This window comes from Aplidium turbinatum, chromosome 10 (assembly GCF_918807975.1).
Source record: "Aplidium turbinatum chromosome 10, kaAplTurb1.1, whole genome shotgun sequence".
Classification (NCBI taxonomy): domain Eukaryota; kingdom Metazoa; phylum Chordata; class Ascidiacea; order Aplousobranchia; family Polyclinidae; genus Aplidium; species Aplidium turbinatum.
The window spans coordinates 15030149-15048134 of NC_137481.1; the positions used below are offsets into that span (position 1 = coordinate 15030149).

At 37.4% G+C, this 17986-nt stretch overlaps 1 protein-coding gene across 1 annotated transcript; it reads left to right on the forward strand.

The window, feature by feature from the left end:
* The first annotated feature begins 9218 nt into the window (after window positions 1–9218).
* LOC145778991 (protein unc-93 homolog A-like) lies at window positions 9219–17501 on the forward strand. The gene is made up of 4 exons (XM_082590572.1): window positions 9219–9289; window positions 10012–10166; window positions 11570–11737; window positions 17377–17501. Exons 1-4 carry the CDS (start codon window positions 9219–9221, stop codon window positions 17451–17453), a joined length of 471 nt encoding a protein of 156 aa, XP_082446698.1. The 3' UTR covers window positions 17454–17501.
* Window positions 17502–17986: the final 485 nt, after the last annotated feature.

Consider the following 17986-nt stretch of genomic DNA (forward strand, 5'->3'; position numbering starts at 1 on the left):
TTGAACTGATTGATCTTCAAGAGAAAACGGATTTGAAAGCAAAGTATTTAGAAATGAATCTTGGCGATTTTTACCGAAAGCATTTCAACTAAGATGACTTTCCACATTTGAAAAATCCATGGCTTCAAAAATGGCACTTTTTGGCTCAACGTATTTGTGCGAACATTTTTTTCTAAAACGGGCGTCATGAAATCTCCCTATTGATCGGTTCTGACAGACGAACACTTGGAAAATGGACTTCGAATTGCGATCATTAAAGTAAAGTATAGCATCCATTAAAGTAAATTTGGAAAAAGTCGTCGGGAAAAGAAGCCAGCTGCAAACTTCTCACTGAGCTCGTTTAAAGACGGTGTGACAATAAATTTGAATAGCAGTTTTCTTCAGAAATATATGCGTCCTAACTTATTATTTCTGGAAGGAGATAACCCCTTCTTCTTCTTCTATCGAGTCTTCTAAAGTTTGTTGATACACCACAGATTGACACATTCTTCCGCAACGGAGTTGTACACTGACAGGTCCCACCTACTGCACCGGGTGGCAAGCCGAGGGCAAACAAGATAACCCCTAATATAAGAATAATATAAATAACAAAAAAATACTCTTTTGTCCCTGCAACTACTAAAATCATATGTTAAATAAACGCGCGGCCCGCGGTTTCACCCAGTTATTCATATCTGGCCCTCCTGTAATAAAGGTTGCACACCCCTGAAATAAGTATTTCAATGATTAAAACATTACTTGTAGGCTTTAACTGCCCTTTATCAGAACTGACGATGCACTAGCAAGTGCGAAATATTTTTTCTGTTACATCTACTGACATCTGATCCTGTTGCCTTAGCAATTGAGGTTTTAGCTATTTTAATGATGTAGGCTACATTACTAAAAGACATTACTAAAAGAAGCATAATTTTTGCAAAATATGATCAAAAAATGTTTTCCCATTGATGTCAACTAACTTTGTTCTCCTTTTTAACAACGGTTCAATGTCCGACAACATCGAATCGACATAAAAACGACAATATTGTCAGCTGATGTAAATTAGCAATTCGGATTAAGACTTTGTTAAAATAAACGTCGGGAATTACAAACAAGACTTACAGCGCTGGCGATCGCAGATGGATATTCCATCAATAACAAATATTCCCGCACAATGTAACAGTGGCGATTATGACGCGCTGACCTAACTTTGCGTCACTCTTTGATACTACATATTTTCGACAGCTAATTCACGATCATTCTATTGCGAAATAAATAATTGGCTAAAAGAGACCGGCGGCCAAACTTGGCCGATTGAGGAGGTAGCACCGGTGGTCATTCAAACACTACTTAGCGGCCATGGCCGCAGGCTGCTTTAAGGCTTGACAGTAGGTTACATCATTATAAAATAGCATGATGTCCTTCTTTGTATACCGGACACTTGTAAGCTATCATTACTCAATACATAGTGAGCTGATAGATTAGCATTATCGCTATGTCTTATCTTAAAACTTGAAAAAAAAATTGGCCTTTTAGTAAACAAAAGTGCCCTTTTTTCGTAATCTTGCCCCCCCAGTTAAAAATCGTTCCGGCGCCCCTGCATCAAGCAATATAATCCCGTGGAAAATATATGCAAGAAAACCCAAACTCTCAAAAAGAGGACATTTGAGCATTTTTTAGTGTCCTCGGAGGACAGTTCATTTTTCTTAAAAAAGAGGGCAAATCTTCTTAAAAGGGGACGTATGGTAGCCCTAGCTATACACTTTAACACGTTCGCTGCGATCCCGAATTTTCGTTGTTTTCTTATGGTGCGATTACCTTGAATTTTCTGCTCTCCCGCCAAATTTCGTCGACATGTTTTCTTCGTTTCAAGGAGTTCTTTCAGACAGTTTAATCGTTTTTACAGTTTGTATTTTTATTGTATCTGAAAATAAGTATTTTAATTTTATTTTATTAATCAAACGATGCATTTTGCATAAGGCAATTAAATTATTGAACAGGGGTTCCTCGAGCTTTTGGAGTGTTTCATTGGGTTCCGTTTCACCAAAATGGTTGAAAACCACTGATCTAAATAATCTATTGAAATGGTTAATTTATTTATGACTGAGCACATAGTTTTAGAATTCAGAGGTGATGAACCTTTTTGCGGTCGCGGGCCATTTTGTCAATTACACATGAGATATCGAGTCACACAACTTTTTAATCGTAACCTACTATGAAATCTTTTAGAAGCGACTCAAGATATTATTCATGAAAAGTAACAAACGGCAGATGAAAGTAATAAAACCCACACAGTTGAAATTATCTTACGCAGAATCGAAACATAAAATAGCAAAAAATAAAAATAAATCAAATTGAGCAAAAAGGATAGAGCAACAGTACTTGCATTGATAATGAAGACGGTTTAATTTTCGAAGGTTTGCTTTCAGATGAGTATGATTTCTTCTTTTTTTGGCTCTATCCTTTTTGCTCAAGTTGACCAAATGTTTCGACCATTATGCTCCGAAACAACAAATCAGTTAATGAAATTTCTTTTTCAAACAACAAACAAAAGCCCATGCGAATCATACAGCTGAAGTTATCTAATGCAGCATTGAAGCATAAAATATTAAAAAATAACATTGATCAGGGTTGATCTCTAAGTGGTCAAAACTGGTTTTGACCACTAAGCGGTTTGAACCTGGTTTTAACCGGTGAAAATTAGGTATAAACCGGTCAAAACCCAGAAAAATATTTTTATGTAGTGAAAGGTTGGCTACCTGGTAAAGGTGGGTCCCATACTTGATTCAAGCTTTGGGGGATGAGAAGATGAGGTTCTCATTGTACTAAGCCTTCGGCACTAACGAGAGTAGGGTGGCCAGTTCCTTTATCTCGGCCGCCTTTCCTTCAGCAACTACGCCCACCCAATTTATTACACCCTGGGTAGAGGTGAGCGGTGTTTGTCAACAACCAGCGTAAGCCGGGAGTCGAACCAGGTTTGCATAATTGGAAAGCCAACGCCTTATCCGCTGCGCCATCCCACCGCATATCTAGGCTATGGGCTACCTGGGCTATGGGTTATTTAGAAAATATAAAAGCAGTTGTGAGTTGTGACCATTTTGATATGCAGTCCTCGAAATAGCTGGCGGCCATGGCCGCCTGAACTTTCATTAATGGCCGCCAATACCGACCTGTCAAACAGCCACAGATGGCTGCCTGTAAAATTCGTACCAAAGATTATATTTATCTTGGATTTTTCTCTTGTTTCAGCGCCGCCAAAAACAAGACATCAAACAGCGTTAAGACTACTACCTTAATTACATGTCGTGCCACGTCTTATGTGCTACGCAACTGGAGGGCAAATGTTGCGCAAAGTTTATGGAAAAATTGATGGCAAATGTTTTTCATAAAAAAAAAATTTGTCGGAATAAATTCTTGTACTTCAGTTGACTGTGCAAAGGGTTCATCGTTCTACCAAGCATTTTTTAGTTCATCAGAAACTTATTTTTATAATTTGAATTTTTTCAATAATTAAAATAACTAACTGATTGAAATATCAAAAATAAACAGAGAAATTGAATATTTTTGTTCCAAATCCAGCATTTAGGTTATTGTTGATCAAAACAAAATATAGTTGAACATCATTACTAAACATGGAGGGTAATATTTTTAATTCAATTGAAAAGCAACTTGATTCATACGCTAAAGGGGTTTTGACCAGTTTTGACCAGTAATAGGTGGTCAAAACTGCCCGGTTAAAACCGATCAACCCTGACATTGATGCATTGAATTTTTTTGCTTAGTGGAATTTTTGGAAAGTTTTTTGCTTGACTAAGCGTTCAATATTTGGTCGAACAGACGATGTGACAACTCTCAACTGCATACTAAGATTTTCATCTCTCAGCCTCGACCTATAACGACTTTTTGTAAAGTGCATTTTAGAAAAGAACTGTTCGCATAGGTACGTGCTGCTGAAAACCGCTTTGAGATGTCTTTTGTCTTTAATGCATGAGCAATTGTCAAATTGTTTTGCCGACCGTGCACAATTCTTTGACGGGCCGCCTGCGGCCCGCGGGCCGCAGGTTCGTCACCTCTGTTTATCGTTCATCTAAAATTTAGAGTTAGACCAACGTCGAGTTGTTACAACACTTTATGATGTAATAGACTACTTTTTGATTACCATAAAGTCATTGCTTAACTGAAAGCGGTAGCCTACTGAAATTTGTGCAGGTCTGTTTTTAGTATTTTTTTGTGAATTATTGTGGGGAAAAATTGACAATAGTTGTGTCTTTCAAGGAAGAAATGCAGCATTAATGTTGAGAACCAATGTAACTACAAGTTGGTCAATAGCGTTCAAGAGCACTCATCTCATTGATGCACGGTATAATCTGTTTTGAAACATTTTCTGCTGTTTTTTGTTTTTAAATATATTTTGCAGTTTTTTTTATTTCATGAACAATTAGCCTAATGGGCCATAAGAATTTTTGTGCAACGAAAATGGGCCACGAAAGAAAAAAGGTTGAGAACCACTGGTCTAGGCCTACTTACAACTTAAATTAAATTAGAAATGCATAAGAGCGAATTAAACATAGCAAAGAAATTAAGGCACATCACATGGCGGTTGAATGTGAATTATGCTTAAAGCAATTAAAACCACCCCTAAAGTATTTTAAAACTACACGGAAATGTTCTACCGAATTTGACAATAAAATCCACGAGGTTAAACTCATCAAATCTTGCCATCCTCAGGTTAACAGACAGTTGTTTGTCGGAGGTACCTCCTATCTGCTCAACGCATTTGATTAAATTGTCATGTGATGTGTTTCCCTTGCGTGTAATCAAACCGTCATTTTACCTTAAATAATACTGTTATGTTTATCTCGTAGCACCCGTGGCTCAGTAGTTATCACCTTCGGTTCTGGTGCTGGTAGTCCTGGGCTCGATTCCAGGTCGGGTCATACCAAAGAGTTTAAAAAGGGTACCGATTGTGTACTTTCTTGCATATCGCAGTGAGGATAAATCGGGTAATAATCTGGTGACATATCACCCTCTTCCAATCTGCCTTGAGCCAGCATGGAAGCAGTACGGCTCATAAAATCACATGGAACCCTGTCAAGTAACCCATGTTGATGCGCAATCTGCTGCAAGCGGAGATAGCGAATGATTATATATGTTTATCTAACTCTTGAAGATTTTCTATATTCAGTGTCCAGATGCTTGAGAAGGACTCACATGTGCATAGCCGAAAACGTTAGCAATTTTTAGTTTATTTTCATACTTATATCTGGTTAAATCCCCCATATTGTTGCTCATTGTTTATGGAACATTTTTGTGCATTGAAGAAATTTTGCGAAATACTAAACGAAAACCAGATAGACTTTAAATTGGATTTTAGCTAAAGAGCAAATTCAATCATAGTTGATTTTCTTTTGTTTTGATGATTTTCGGACCCGTTTTGTTTGTGTGCTGATGTACAAAATCGACTGCTAGTTTATAGTTAAGCTACTCTTTCACAGACTTATTTTACTATTGCACTTGAACCAGCCAACACGCAGACTTATTTGCCATTAATATGTAACTGAGCCTCGCCGCAATTACAATGGTGTACCAACTGAAAGTGAAGTATCTGCTGAGAAGGAGCGATCTTCCTGGCGTCAGCACTTACCTGACTACTCATTATAGGAAGATCGCTCCTTTAAGGTGCATAGGCCTATCCTTAGTGACAGTTAGTTTAGTTGTTTTCTGTCAACATAGGTAAGGATTCAATTGACTGACAAAAGCAGCGGTTGAGAACTATGGATTAGTAGTGCGATACTGATAAGCCCAGGCTCATGGACGAAACACGTGTCTATCGCTGTCAATTCTTGCCACACTCGACAGCCTAGAAACAAGTGAAAAATCTTTCGTGAATCATTTAACTGTCTTCCTCAGAACACTGGTCGTAAATCATTGATAGGCCAATAGATGAATATCATATGAATTAATCTTCTCGGAAAAAATCAGTAGGTTACCTAGTAACCTATTAAGCAATCTATTGCAGAGGATTAACAGATTAAAAATGTTTCTATTTGCAATGCGTAGAAGTATTTAATTGTCATTCTACTATTTACAAACATTGTATACAGGTACTCCATTCAAGACATTTGCGGTGCAAACGACTGCCAAGATCCATTGGTAATTCAGGACGCTTCATCTAACTTCCGACGTCCAAATGAAAAGTTATTGTATCTTCTTTGGGGAATATTGATCGGAATTCACACTGGTGGAATCATAGCGCATATTATATTTGGGCCACTATTTGAAAGTAAGCTCTGATGCTGCGTTCAGCTGTAAAGCTGTTTTATTTCTACCATAAATGCAAAGGAACGATGCAATGATTTAGATTAAATTAGACATACTGTATGCTACTGAAAAGAAATGTAGACTATGTTGTTTGTTACTGAGGTGTCAGGAATAGGACTTAAAGTAGTCCCATTTGCTGCAACAAGCAATTTTCTTATAGCCTATTACTGTGTGAGGTAAGAACAATGAAAGATATCATGTTTCAAAATGCTACTTAGGTAAAGTTGTTTTTTTTTAGTTGAAACACTCATTTTGACACTGTATACATAGTTTTTGCTCTTACTGGATACATTGCATCACTGTCATGATTATAGGCCTTCATCAGGGCGGGACCTATGTCTTTCTCAAACAAGAGAAGTGTGTCTCGGCCCTGCGAATGCGCTCTCAGATCAGGAAGCCTATCCTATATGTTAAAAATATAAAAACAAACAGCCATCGGTACAAGAGCAAGAGAGCAAGACTTCCATCCTTGCTACCAGCACACTCTGCACATGCGCATTAACAAATAACAATCACCACTACTGAAAGAATAAATGACAAGTGTTGCCATTGTTGCTTCAATCTTACAAAATACAGTAGGCTAAATGCAAAAAAAAGCGAAACAGAAAATATGGAGCCAAACCATTATGAAAAAAAGCCAAAATAAGGCCAAAAAGCCAAACCCAATTTTTTGGCCAAACGACTTCAAACAAGACCAAATTTGTGAAATTTAGCCGTAAAAAGGCCAACCTGGCAACCCTGATAATAATGACCAACACACTAACACATTCAACACTCTGTAGAATGTGTAGACACTTTTATTATAACACACATGCATGGTTTGTACAATTGTACATCATACACACGTTTAAGATTAACCAATGACGCCAAATATCAATATTCTGATACTTTGAGGTTATTGACCTCTCAAGGTCATCAGAGGTCAAATCTGACTTACGTTTCAATCTTAAAATGACCCTTATGGTATGTACTAACACTGGTGAAAATTTCATGCTTTAGTCATAATTTGCACAATTGTAATGATTATGAGAGGTTATCAGCTGTACTAACCTTACAATGGTCGGCAAAATAAAACAACAAGTGGTTTATAGCTCATACAAAGATGGAAAACCTCAATAAGACGACCAACGGGTTGGCAAAACCGAACCATAATCACAATACTGCCGACAATATTTTGTAGATACGGTATTGCATTGTTCATATATACTTTTTTTTTATAGTAGGCTAGATAAAAATAACCTTTTAAACGCTTTTCATTTCTTGCAGGTGTTGGTATTGATAACGATACTACATGCGAACAGCACCAAAAGCAAGGTGCCATCAATGAAACCTACATTCAAGAGGATTCAGAAAGTGACAGTCATGTAAATCTAAAAAGGAACAAACAACATGTCATGATAATGGACCGTTTTTATGAATATACCGTAGTTTTAGCTTCTCTAGATATTTTCAAAGATTTTTAATCGCAAGCGAGCTACATTAAATCCAAACGTATCCTCAATATAAAGGCATCCCGCTATTTGATGACAAAATAAAAATGTTTACGTCTGTATCATTAAAATTTCAAGGCAATTTTTAAAGCGAATTATTCCTTTTTTATTTATTTCGTTTATAGACGAAAATCGTGAATTATTTTTATGATAAAAACCGGACCCCATCTAAAAAATTATATAAAACACATGCACTCTCGTGCAGAACCGAAAATCGTGAATTATTTTTATGATAAAAACCAGACCCCATCTAAAAAATTATATAAAACACATGCACTCTCTTGTGCAGAACGTTGACCGTTTATGGAAATGTATTTTTACAAATCGCAGGAAAAAGAAAACTCAAGCAAAGTTTACGACCAAATATCTCAGAAATCATCAAATACAGTTGCGGTATATGTTGAACAACTCAAAGATACTTTGCGTTTCTTGTTGAGACCTAGTCAACTCTTAATACTAGCAATGGAGTTTCACATGGGCTCAAGCTTGGGTTTTGTCAGTGGCGAAGTCACTCGGGCGTTTGTTTCTTGTATCTACGGAGTTGGACAGGTGATTCTGCCTTTGTGTGCTTTTTTGAAAACTGCCTCGAGTGACTATTTATGATTGTTTTTATTAATTTCCATCATGGTTGCAAATTTGATTAGTTGTGTTTATGTTCACAAGATATTTTGGTTTAATCTCGGTGATTTTAATCGACTTTAAATCAGTTTTCCAAAAAACTACAAGTTTTTTGAAACAGACTTGGAATTTTTGATTAAAATTCATTCTCGCCATCGCTAAAAGTTTTAAAATTGGTCCAAAATGTTTCTCTTCAGAAAGTTACTGCATTGTTGATTTTGAGCTTGATCAATTTGTTCGGTTATCTTTGATTTTAGGAACATACTTTTCAAGTTCGTTTGCAGCCCGAATTGCAACTTCGAGCACAGTACCTCTTGTACCGCATCTCAATCTCAATGGATTAACATTAAACAGTTGACTGGAGTTCAATCAACAAATCGAGCAGTAGAAAAGCATAACTCGAATAGCAAAATATTCAGACTGTGAACTTTGATAATCGGACCAGCCATAGCCACCTTAATAGAGATGGACTGTTTGTCGACAAAAGGAAATGGGTTCAGGCCCGTATCCAGCCGGGGGCCAGAGGAGGCCTCGCCCCCCCCCCCCCCCTGAAAAAAATTTCGCCTCCCCTGGCAAAATCCCAACATTTTCGAGCAACAGCTACAATTATAATGATTGAATTTTTTCGCTCCCCCCCCCCCTAAAAAAAAGTTGGCCCCCCTTGCTCTGTGGTCTGGCTACGGCCCTGAATGGGTTACTTATGTATTAGGTCACAATTATGCGTCTTAATAGCAGATATCACCTGCTCCAAGTTTTTGTTTTACCCTTTTAACTGGAATTTGAAAGTGCTGTTTTTTTTAGGTTGGCATATCCATGGCCATTTATGGAGTAAGTGTCATGATGTTTGCGTTTGTCACTGGAAAGATCTCTGCTAAATATGGAAGGTAATGACCTGTTCTTTATGTTGGCTATACTGGCTACTTGATATTCACTTTGGAACTTGATTTAGATTTATTTTGTTGCATCTAAGCTTAGGCCCGTTGGTTGAAGATTTAGATTAAGCGGAAAGGAAGGTAAGAAAGCAAATCTTTGGGTCCACTTTCGGACATGCCTTTTATGTGTTATGCTAAAGACATAACCGCATGACCTTGAGCGGTGTCGAACTGGCGCCCTTTCAAAGGTCGTACCAGGACTCCCACCACTAGGCTATGCAACCGACAATTTTAGATTTTTTTGTTTGTCGTATCCAAGTTTACACCTGGTGGTTGAAGCTTTAGATTAAGTGGACCGGAAGGCAAGGAAGCCAATCTTCAGGTCCACCTTCAGGCATGCCTTTAAGTGTCCTGCCAAAGACACAGCTGCATGCTCATGAGCGGTGTCAAACCGGCGCCCTTTCGATTGCCGTTCAAGCGCTCTCACCACTCGGCTATGCAGCCGACAATTTTAGATAATTTGTGGCCTATCTAAAATATGGACTTTACAACAGACATTCTATTGGTTTATACATTGCAATGCCAATTAAACTTGTTAACCTAATCCTCGTTTCGATAAACGATTGTTATTTTATACTGATATCTTTGTTCTTAAAAATTGGCAAACGCGCTATGGAAAGCAAGAAAATGTTGAACGAAAATTTATTTTTATCTTTTTACATTGATATTTGCAGGGAACTGTGCATAGGTTTTGGAAGTGCTGTAAACACTGCCATTTATTTTGTCTTTCTTTATTGGATCCCAGGCGAGAATACCAGCATTGGTGTCACATACATTTTATTGTTTCTGTATGGAATATGTGATGCGGTATTTCCAACCATCACAACAGGTGAAAAACCAACCCAGCATCTGTAACACAGTGGCGTAGCAAAGAGCATGGAAACGGGAGGGCTTTACAAGGGCTTTGGTCATTGAGCTAAACTTTGGGTCCAGCATGGGGTAGAAATTTTTCCAGGGAACGTATTTGGTTTTCTAAAGTTTATATGGACGAACTTCTACCTACAAACGAACTTCTGCCTATCTTGTAGACAGAAGTTCGTTTGGAAAAAAATTATTGCGATTAAATTGAAACAAAGATTACAGTGTTATCTGGAAAGAAACGTTCTGTTATATTCAAACAAGCACAAATGGCAATTTGCAATTATTGTCAAAGTAAAAGGATTTTGTGGTTAGAGGTTTTAATACAACGAGAACATAAAATAAAATCAGTTTTTAGTATTTTTTAAAACACATTAAATTTATATCATATCTTAATCAGCAGAAGCCCAAAACCATATGCGAATTCAGATTTAAACCTAAATCTGATGCAAATCCGGTCGCCCACCTTAAATCTGGCCGGATAATCCAAGTCCATGTTATTGTTCATCTCTGTTATGTGGTCAAGCGAAAATCCGACGCCGTGGGGAGTGTAGGCTACTAACGAGCATAGCTGCCGTTCAGCTGGGCCCACTCCTGTCTTAGCAGAAACAGACCTCTGAAGAAAGTGTCAATGTCAAAGATAAGCTAACCCAGCTCGTTGTATTTAATCTTGAATCTGCTATCCACTTGTCTTACTCTAAATTAGTTGAAATTTTCTGTTTGTCAGCTCACTAGCTTAAGTAGATGAATGAGTGAATAGGTGATTGCAGAGGTTTTAAAGTCGTTAGTATTACAAATGCATGTGATCATTTTTTTAAAGATAAAAGTATTTTTTTGCTCACAATCTTTAAGCTGCACATATTTAGCCATTTTAATCTGCTTCAAATTAGCAAGGAAAGCTGATGCAAAATACATTCCCGTAGTCAGGCCCGGACTTAGGGGGGGCAGAGGGTGCAGGTGCTTCGGGCCCCCCGATGTTTGAAGGCCCCCCTACGTGAAAAAATGTGATTTTGTGCTTTTTTTTCTTTCAGCCGTTGAAGTTTCTGCAAACTGCTGTGCAGTGCTGGATTAATGCTATTGTGGACGCAGAGATGGTTTTTCGCGCTAATGGCGCGAAAAATTTTTGTGCACAGGGCCCCCCGATCTAAAAGTGCCCCGGGCCCCCCATCAGCTAAATCCGGCCCTGCCCGTAGTGGGTTATATCTGATACTGAATCTAGAAAAAAATACGGCTTTGAATGTTAAGTAGGCTACGAGTATTAAATCACAGCTTTAGAAATAAATTTGTGAAAATTTACTTATTATTACTGAGAGGCTATATAATTTGAGTCACTAAGACAGAATACACACTAATGTTGTTTTTTTCGTTTCTTAGAAATAGCAATCATTCATCACACTTCGGACACAAAAGAAGCTTACTCTTGGTGGGTGATTTGTTCTAGTCTCGGATACGTTCTTCAATTTTCGTGGAGCACAAGTGTTTGCGTGAGATACAAACTCTACGCCATGATAATTATACTTTTCATTGGAAACGTAACTTATGGTAAGACGTATATACTTAGTAATCATGTTTACATAATAAGCTAGTTCAAATATAGTTATTACTATCTGAAGCCTTTACAAATTGTTTCACCTAACGGATCATCAGAAGGTCGTGAAACAATTTGTAAAGGCTTCAGATAGTAATAACTATATTTGATTTAATTTGCTCTGCTTTGCTTTTTTGCTTGGCATTGAGCACTTTTTGTAGTATTAATAGTTTTCATTGTTTTAATAAGCTAGTTCTATTTTTTGTTATTCTAACGTTCCATGTCTAACTTGTATAACTTACATAGGCTACTGTATATTAACATACATATTGTGAATCAATCGCACTCAATGTCCAAATGAAGCGTGGTTTCAGTCAACATTTGGCAGCGTGCAGTTAATCTTTCATACCTACAGAAAAAGAAGGGATCCGCAGAAACGTTTTCTATATTTTCAAGTATTATAATTTTTGAGTAGCTTATTGCTGTAATATTTGATAAAACTACCATTCAACGTTTTATAGGCAGAGAAAACTCTTTCTCGAACCGTTGAAAATTTCATGATCAGATCACCGCTTCAATGCGTGATGGAAATCTACAAGTAGATCTGCATCAGGCATTGCTGTTTTTTGCACTCTGCAAAGCCTGATGCAGATCTACTTGTCAGTGGCGCCGCCAGACCTTCAACATTGGGGGGGAAAAATATTGACAGTGCAAGACAGTAGCATAGTCAAAAATTTTGAAAGGGGTGGTGTTGACAGCCGGCGGGCGAAGCCCGATGGCGTGTTCGCCGAAAGCGACACTTAGCGGCGTGGGGTCTGGGGGGCCTCCCCCATAAAATTTTGAAAAATTACTTTCAGTTTGGTGCATTTTGAGAGCATTTTCAACAAAATTGTGGGTATGAATATTTCTGTAAAATGGTGCTGTCCGGTGGCATAGCAAAAGGATAAGATCATGTTTTCTTCGGCATTTTTCGGAAATAAAGCTAAGTCTCTATGTTTTCTTGTTGCTAATTCCAGACTGAGATATTTGAATGTTTGGTATTGGCAAAACTCGCTCTTTTAATGCAGTTTCGTTTAAAATTGGGCAAACTTTGTTTTAGAGACTAGGTTGATTGCTTTTTATTTGCGAGATTATTACAGTTTTATTATTTATCAATTTTCTCCTTGGTTGATTCAAAAATCAATCTTATTCCGGTAAGTCACTAACTTTTATGCTCTGAAGTCAACCCAAAGTTTAGAAAATGTAACGTCATAGAGATCATACATCTTGGTGAGTGTCAAACAAAAAGCTTTGAGACAATGAAGTTACTTTAGGCTATTTCTGATATATTCAAGTTTTGTATAACGAATAGCTGTTTAGATGTTAATCTAGATCGAACAAGCGATCTCAGCAGTTGCAGATGGCTTGCATCTTTGCACAGTTTGACGAGAAATTACATCATAGGCTAAAACTTTTCTTGTAAACAATGATTAACATCCGTAAATTCAATTTGAAAGGTTGAAACCCCCGAACCCCCTCCCTTGGCTACGCCACTGGTGCAAGACATGCAAGACAGTGGTATATTATTTAATTTCTCTTGTTTTCTACCAGGGCTGGAAAAAATGTTTAGCTTCCCGGGAATCTGTTTTTTAGAGAAAAAATTTCCAGCGGCTTACAATCACGATAATGAGAACCTTATATTCTATTGATCTCCGGAGCTGACGTAAACCTTAAAAGTTATGTCGACATATTCTTGATGCCCCCCTTATCGAAAATTGTTCTTTGTATTACCGCTTTGAAGGAGGATTACGACTATGAACAAAAGAATAAATTTTAAACTTCATTTTGAATTGATAAGACATGACGTAATGTCTTCCAACCTTAGTTATATATTTTTTCATTACGTAACGTCTTGTAGGAATAAATTGAAAATCAGTATGATCACTCAAAATGAAAGCAATGGGACTACGAATCCTCACTAAACCAATCAATCGATGGTCTTGTTGCACTGAAGATGACAACCTTATATTTTACTGATCTCCGGAGCTGACGTAAACCTTAAGGCATAGATCTGTTGACTCAATGCAAACCCTTTGAAGGTTGGGGGGGGGCTTGTCAATTCAACTTTTTTGTATCAACAGTTGTAGGCCTATCTCTAAAACCACTGAGGTTGCAAATACGAGATTTCTTGAATTTTCCTAACTTTTATTCACCTCTATTGAGCTGAAATTTTGAGCGAATAAAGGTTATAAATTGAAAGATATAAGGCATTTCTCAGCACATCCTCTGAAATATTTCATATTCTATTGTGAAACATTTTCCCACCAGCTGGATGAAAGTAATTAATTTGGCCCATGTCTCGTAATCCTAACTGTTTCAAAGCGTAAAGGGCATTGGCTGTATGTAAAATAATGTAAAAAAAATTAATCACAGCACTACAATGCACGTTCTTCATTACTCTTCCAAAAAATAATGTGTAAACTCACGCTACAAATTACACTCATAAGTGACCTCAACATTTCAACGTATATGAGCAGTTCTAAAATTCACATAGTTTTAATTTTCGGATATGCTCAGCGTGAATAATTTTACAAAGTGAATCCCAAATTTTGAAACCGTGCCAAAATAACAGAGATATCACTCCTAAAGCATAAGAAGAATTGACAGCCCCCCCCCAAACTGAGCAAGACTCCAGGAGCCCAACCTTTAAGGGTTAAAAGTCATGTCGACTTATTCTTGATGCCCCCCTTATCGAAAATTGTTCTTTGTAGTACCGCTTTGAAGGTGGATTACGACTATGAACAAAAGAATAAATTTTAAACTTCATATTTGTATTGAAAATACATGACGTAATGTCTTCCAACCTTATCACATTTTTTTCATTACGTAATATTTATCACCACCAAACCACTTTTGACGATCGAATTTGTTAATTTATTATTCGGTAAAATGTTTAGATGATGTCACGTTATTACGCCGATTTGAGATATAATTTCATTCATGACGTCGTATGGATGAAAAACTTTTACAAGTTTTATACTCTGCTGAGATTAAAGAAGAAACATAAATGACAAATATTGGAGAAATAGAGTCTCCTTTACAACTTAAGAATCGAACAACTCAAAACTGCTTAAACAAAACGTTTTGTTTAAGTGAAAGAACCACTGCAAGCAACCAATGCCAAAATGCGCGCGGAAGAAATCATGGGAGTGTGAGGTATCAAAAATTTAACAGGTTATTATTTTTCTACATCAATGTGACGTTAGTTAAAACTTTAAAAAGTCTATATCTTTGCTTCTGTAGAAAATCTTTTTATCTACTGTACAATTTAGTCATCAAGGTTTTCCATACTTTTTTTTAAAGAAAGAGCTTTTACCTCCCCCCCCTTGCAACTTGAGTTGACTTACTTGAGGTTGGGATCCAAATATTAAAAAAATAATATCAATATGTATTAATAACAAAAAAAATTAAAAAAGATGATGCCCAAAACATTGGGGGGGCAGCTGCCCCGCCTGCCCCCCCTGCCGGCGCCACTGCTACTTGTAGATTTCCATCACGCATTGAAGCGGTGATCTGATCATGAAATTTTCAACGGTTTCGGAAAAAGTTTTCTCTGCCTATAAAACGTTGAATGGTAGTTTTATCAAATATTTCTGGAAACTTCCTTGGTTTCGTATTATTGCTGTAAGGTTGGATGCATTAATATTGGATCTTTTAAGCGCCGACTAATCAAATTTTTGGATTAGATAATAATGAAGGAAACAGTTTGAACCGAAGTTCCTCTGTGCTGTAGTTAGCTACAGTAATAGTCGATTCTAATTAGCGAGTTGGTTGGTGCGTAGCAAAAAAGAGGTAGTCGACAGATTAAGCTGCTGCATAAGCAAATTTTCTTATTGCGTGGATATCCTGCAGCTCGTGCATCCAACGTTTGGAGATTTAAAAGAAAATTTTGTTTATAAAGCTGTACAATGATATTAAAGCTTTGATAGAGACTTAGCTTGTTGTAGCCTACCACAGACATACAAAACGTGGTAACTTGAACGGGTTTAACATATACTTTTATACAAAGAAAAAGAACATAATTAAAAATACTCAAACGTTTACTTCACAATGTAGATATTAACGACCTGTTTTAGCCTGATGCTGAAAGTTCGCTGTGATAATAGCGAATTGCACTAGCTTTTCGAACACTGTTCCCTGGTCATGTGCTATGACGTATGGTGTTGAAGTCAGTGAGTGGTTGTTTAACGCGGCTCTTTTGTTTGGCTTCAGATTGTTGTCTGTTGAGTTTCTGTGTTGTTAGGAAACGTCGTATCTGGAATCCTCGCCATCCTTTTCATTGACATCCTCGAAAAGCAGACATTGCGGAACCAGACAAACCTCACCCTCTACGGACGATACGTTGACGACACATTCTTGCTGACAGTCAACAACAAAGAAGCTTTAACCATCCTAAACGCCCTCAATCAAGCACACCCAGCTATTAATTTTGAAATGGAACTACCAACAGCAGACAGCGCCATCTCATTACTGGACTTCACTGTAAAGATCGACAGAGACGGCACAATCCACCACTGGTTCTACCAGAAAAAAGGAAAGACTACTTACTCCCATACTTCGACTCGGCCCTATCTACAAGTACCAAGACGACCATACTCCTAAACGAAATACAGAGAAAGGATAGATGTTCCTTACCCAACAGAGCAACACTACAGCTGACGGAATTCGAGAAGACGATCGAGGACAACGGATACCCCAAGGACTTTCTTAGGCAACCACCTAGACCACAACACCAAAAAATTAGATAAAACCTCCAAACACCATATAACCCAATACATTTTGAATTTATTTTTATGAGCTACGAAGCGACGACACAAAGTAAAGAAAGTCTTCAAAGACCTGGATTTGCCAGTCCGCCTCTTTCGACGCTCACAAACCCTCCGAAACGCTTTCAGAAACGACAAAAATTCAAACCTTGACGACCACAAAACTGCCCACTACGAAACGACATGTGTACCACCAAGAACTGTGTTTAGAAGATCATATGTAAGAAATGAAGGGAAAGCTACAAAGGCAGCACGATTCGCTCACTCCACTCTCACATGAAAGAACATTTTAGCTCAGATAAAAGTTCGGTCTTTGATCATCAACAACAGTTTTGTTTTTCGCCGACTTTGAGTTTGCAATCATTGCCAGAGTAAACGACGTGATGCAATCGCGCAGCAAAGAGGCCGTTTTCATAAATAGACAAAATTCAAAGATCAACAACCGTGGCGAAAGGGAAGAACTACGTCACTTAATTTATTAATCAACTGATTCAACAAAATTTCACAGCAATAACGCCTAACAACACGGAAACTCAACAGACAGCAGCCTCAAGCCAAACAAAAGAGCCGCATTAAACAACGACTCACTGACTTCAACATCATTCGTCATAGCACATGACCAGGGAACAGTGTTCAGAAAGCTATAGTGCAATTAGCTATCACCACAGCGAACTCGCAGCATCAGGCTAAAACAGTTGAGTTTAATTTAATTATGTTGTATTTCTTTATATAAAAAATATGTTTTATGTATATAATAATGTTTCACCCATAGGCTACGGTAATTTAATGTCATATAAATCAGCTGCTGTTAATGCAAAAAAAAAATGGTGTGATATTTTTTATTACAGGTATTGCTGAATATCAGCACAAGAAGAAAAGCAAATTCAAGCCAAAGAAAAATACCGAAGTTTGCTCAATTGCATAAAAATTTGTGCTAATGCATTTTTGAACTTTACTGCACAATGAATTCTATCAGTGAACGAATTTAACAGAATGGGTTTTCCAAATTCTGCAGGTCAGGACAGCCTGTAAATAATGTCATAGACTGCTATTCAGATTTTTAATCCCTTTTATTGGACAAACGGCAAAAAGTCCTGCAATGTTGTACAAATCTTGCTTAATTAGCTACTGTAGCCTGCATTTCAATGAACATTTTGGCCCTACTTTTTGTATTGAATTTGATTCCGAGTGCATGAATGCAACTGGATAATATGCAACGTGTAGAAATATTATAATACAGGTCAAATTTGTGTATCGTTTTCAGTCACACCCTTTTTATATTGTATACCTTTTCCAAAGCCTTTGAGGTGCTTTAGGCTATCAACGTGGTCTACCTTCAGGTACACATGTCTATCCTATTAACAGTTTTTATTCGCAGGCCTTTAGCTTACATTAACTTAGCTTACATAGACATGTGGACCTAACAACGCTCGATGAATACACAATCCATTGGCTGCT

What these genes read in the sequence shown, in the direction of transcription:
- LOC145778991 (XM_082590572.1), top strand. Translation starts at nt 9,219, where the DNA reads ATGGCCATTTATGGAGTAAGTGTCATGATGTTTGCGTTTGTCACTGGA. An exon ending in ATCTCTGCTAAATATGGAAG is followed by an intron (nt 9,290 to 10,011) that starts GTAATGACCTGT and finishes TGATATTTGCAG; the next exon opens with GGAACTGTGCATAGGTTTTG. An exon ending in ATTTCCAACCATCACAACAG is followed by an intron (nt 10,167 to 11,569) that starts GTGAAAAACCAA and finishes TTCGTTTCTTAG; the next exon opens with AAATAGCAATCATTCATCAC.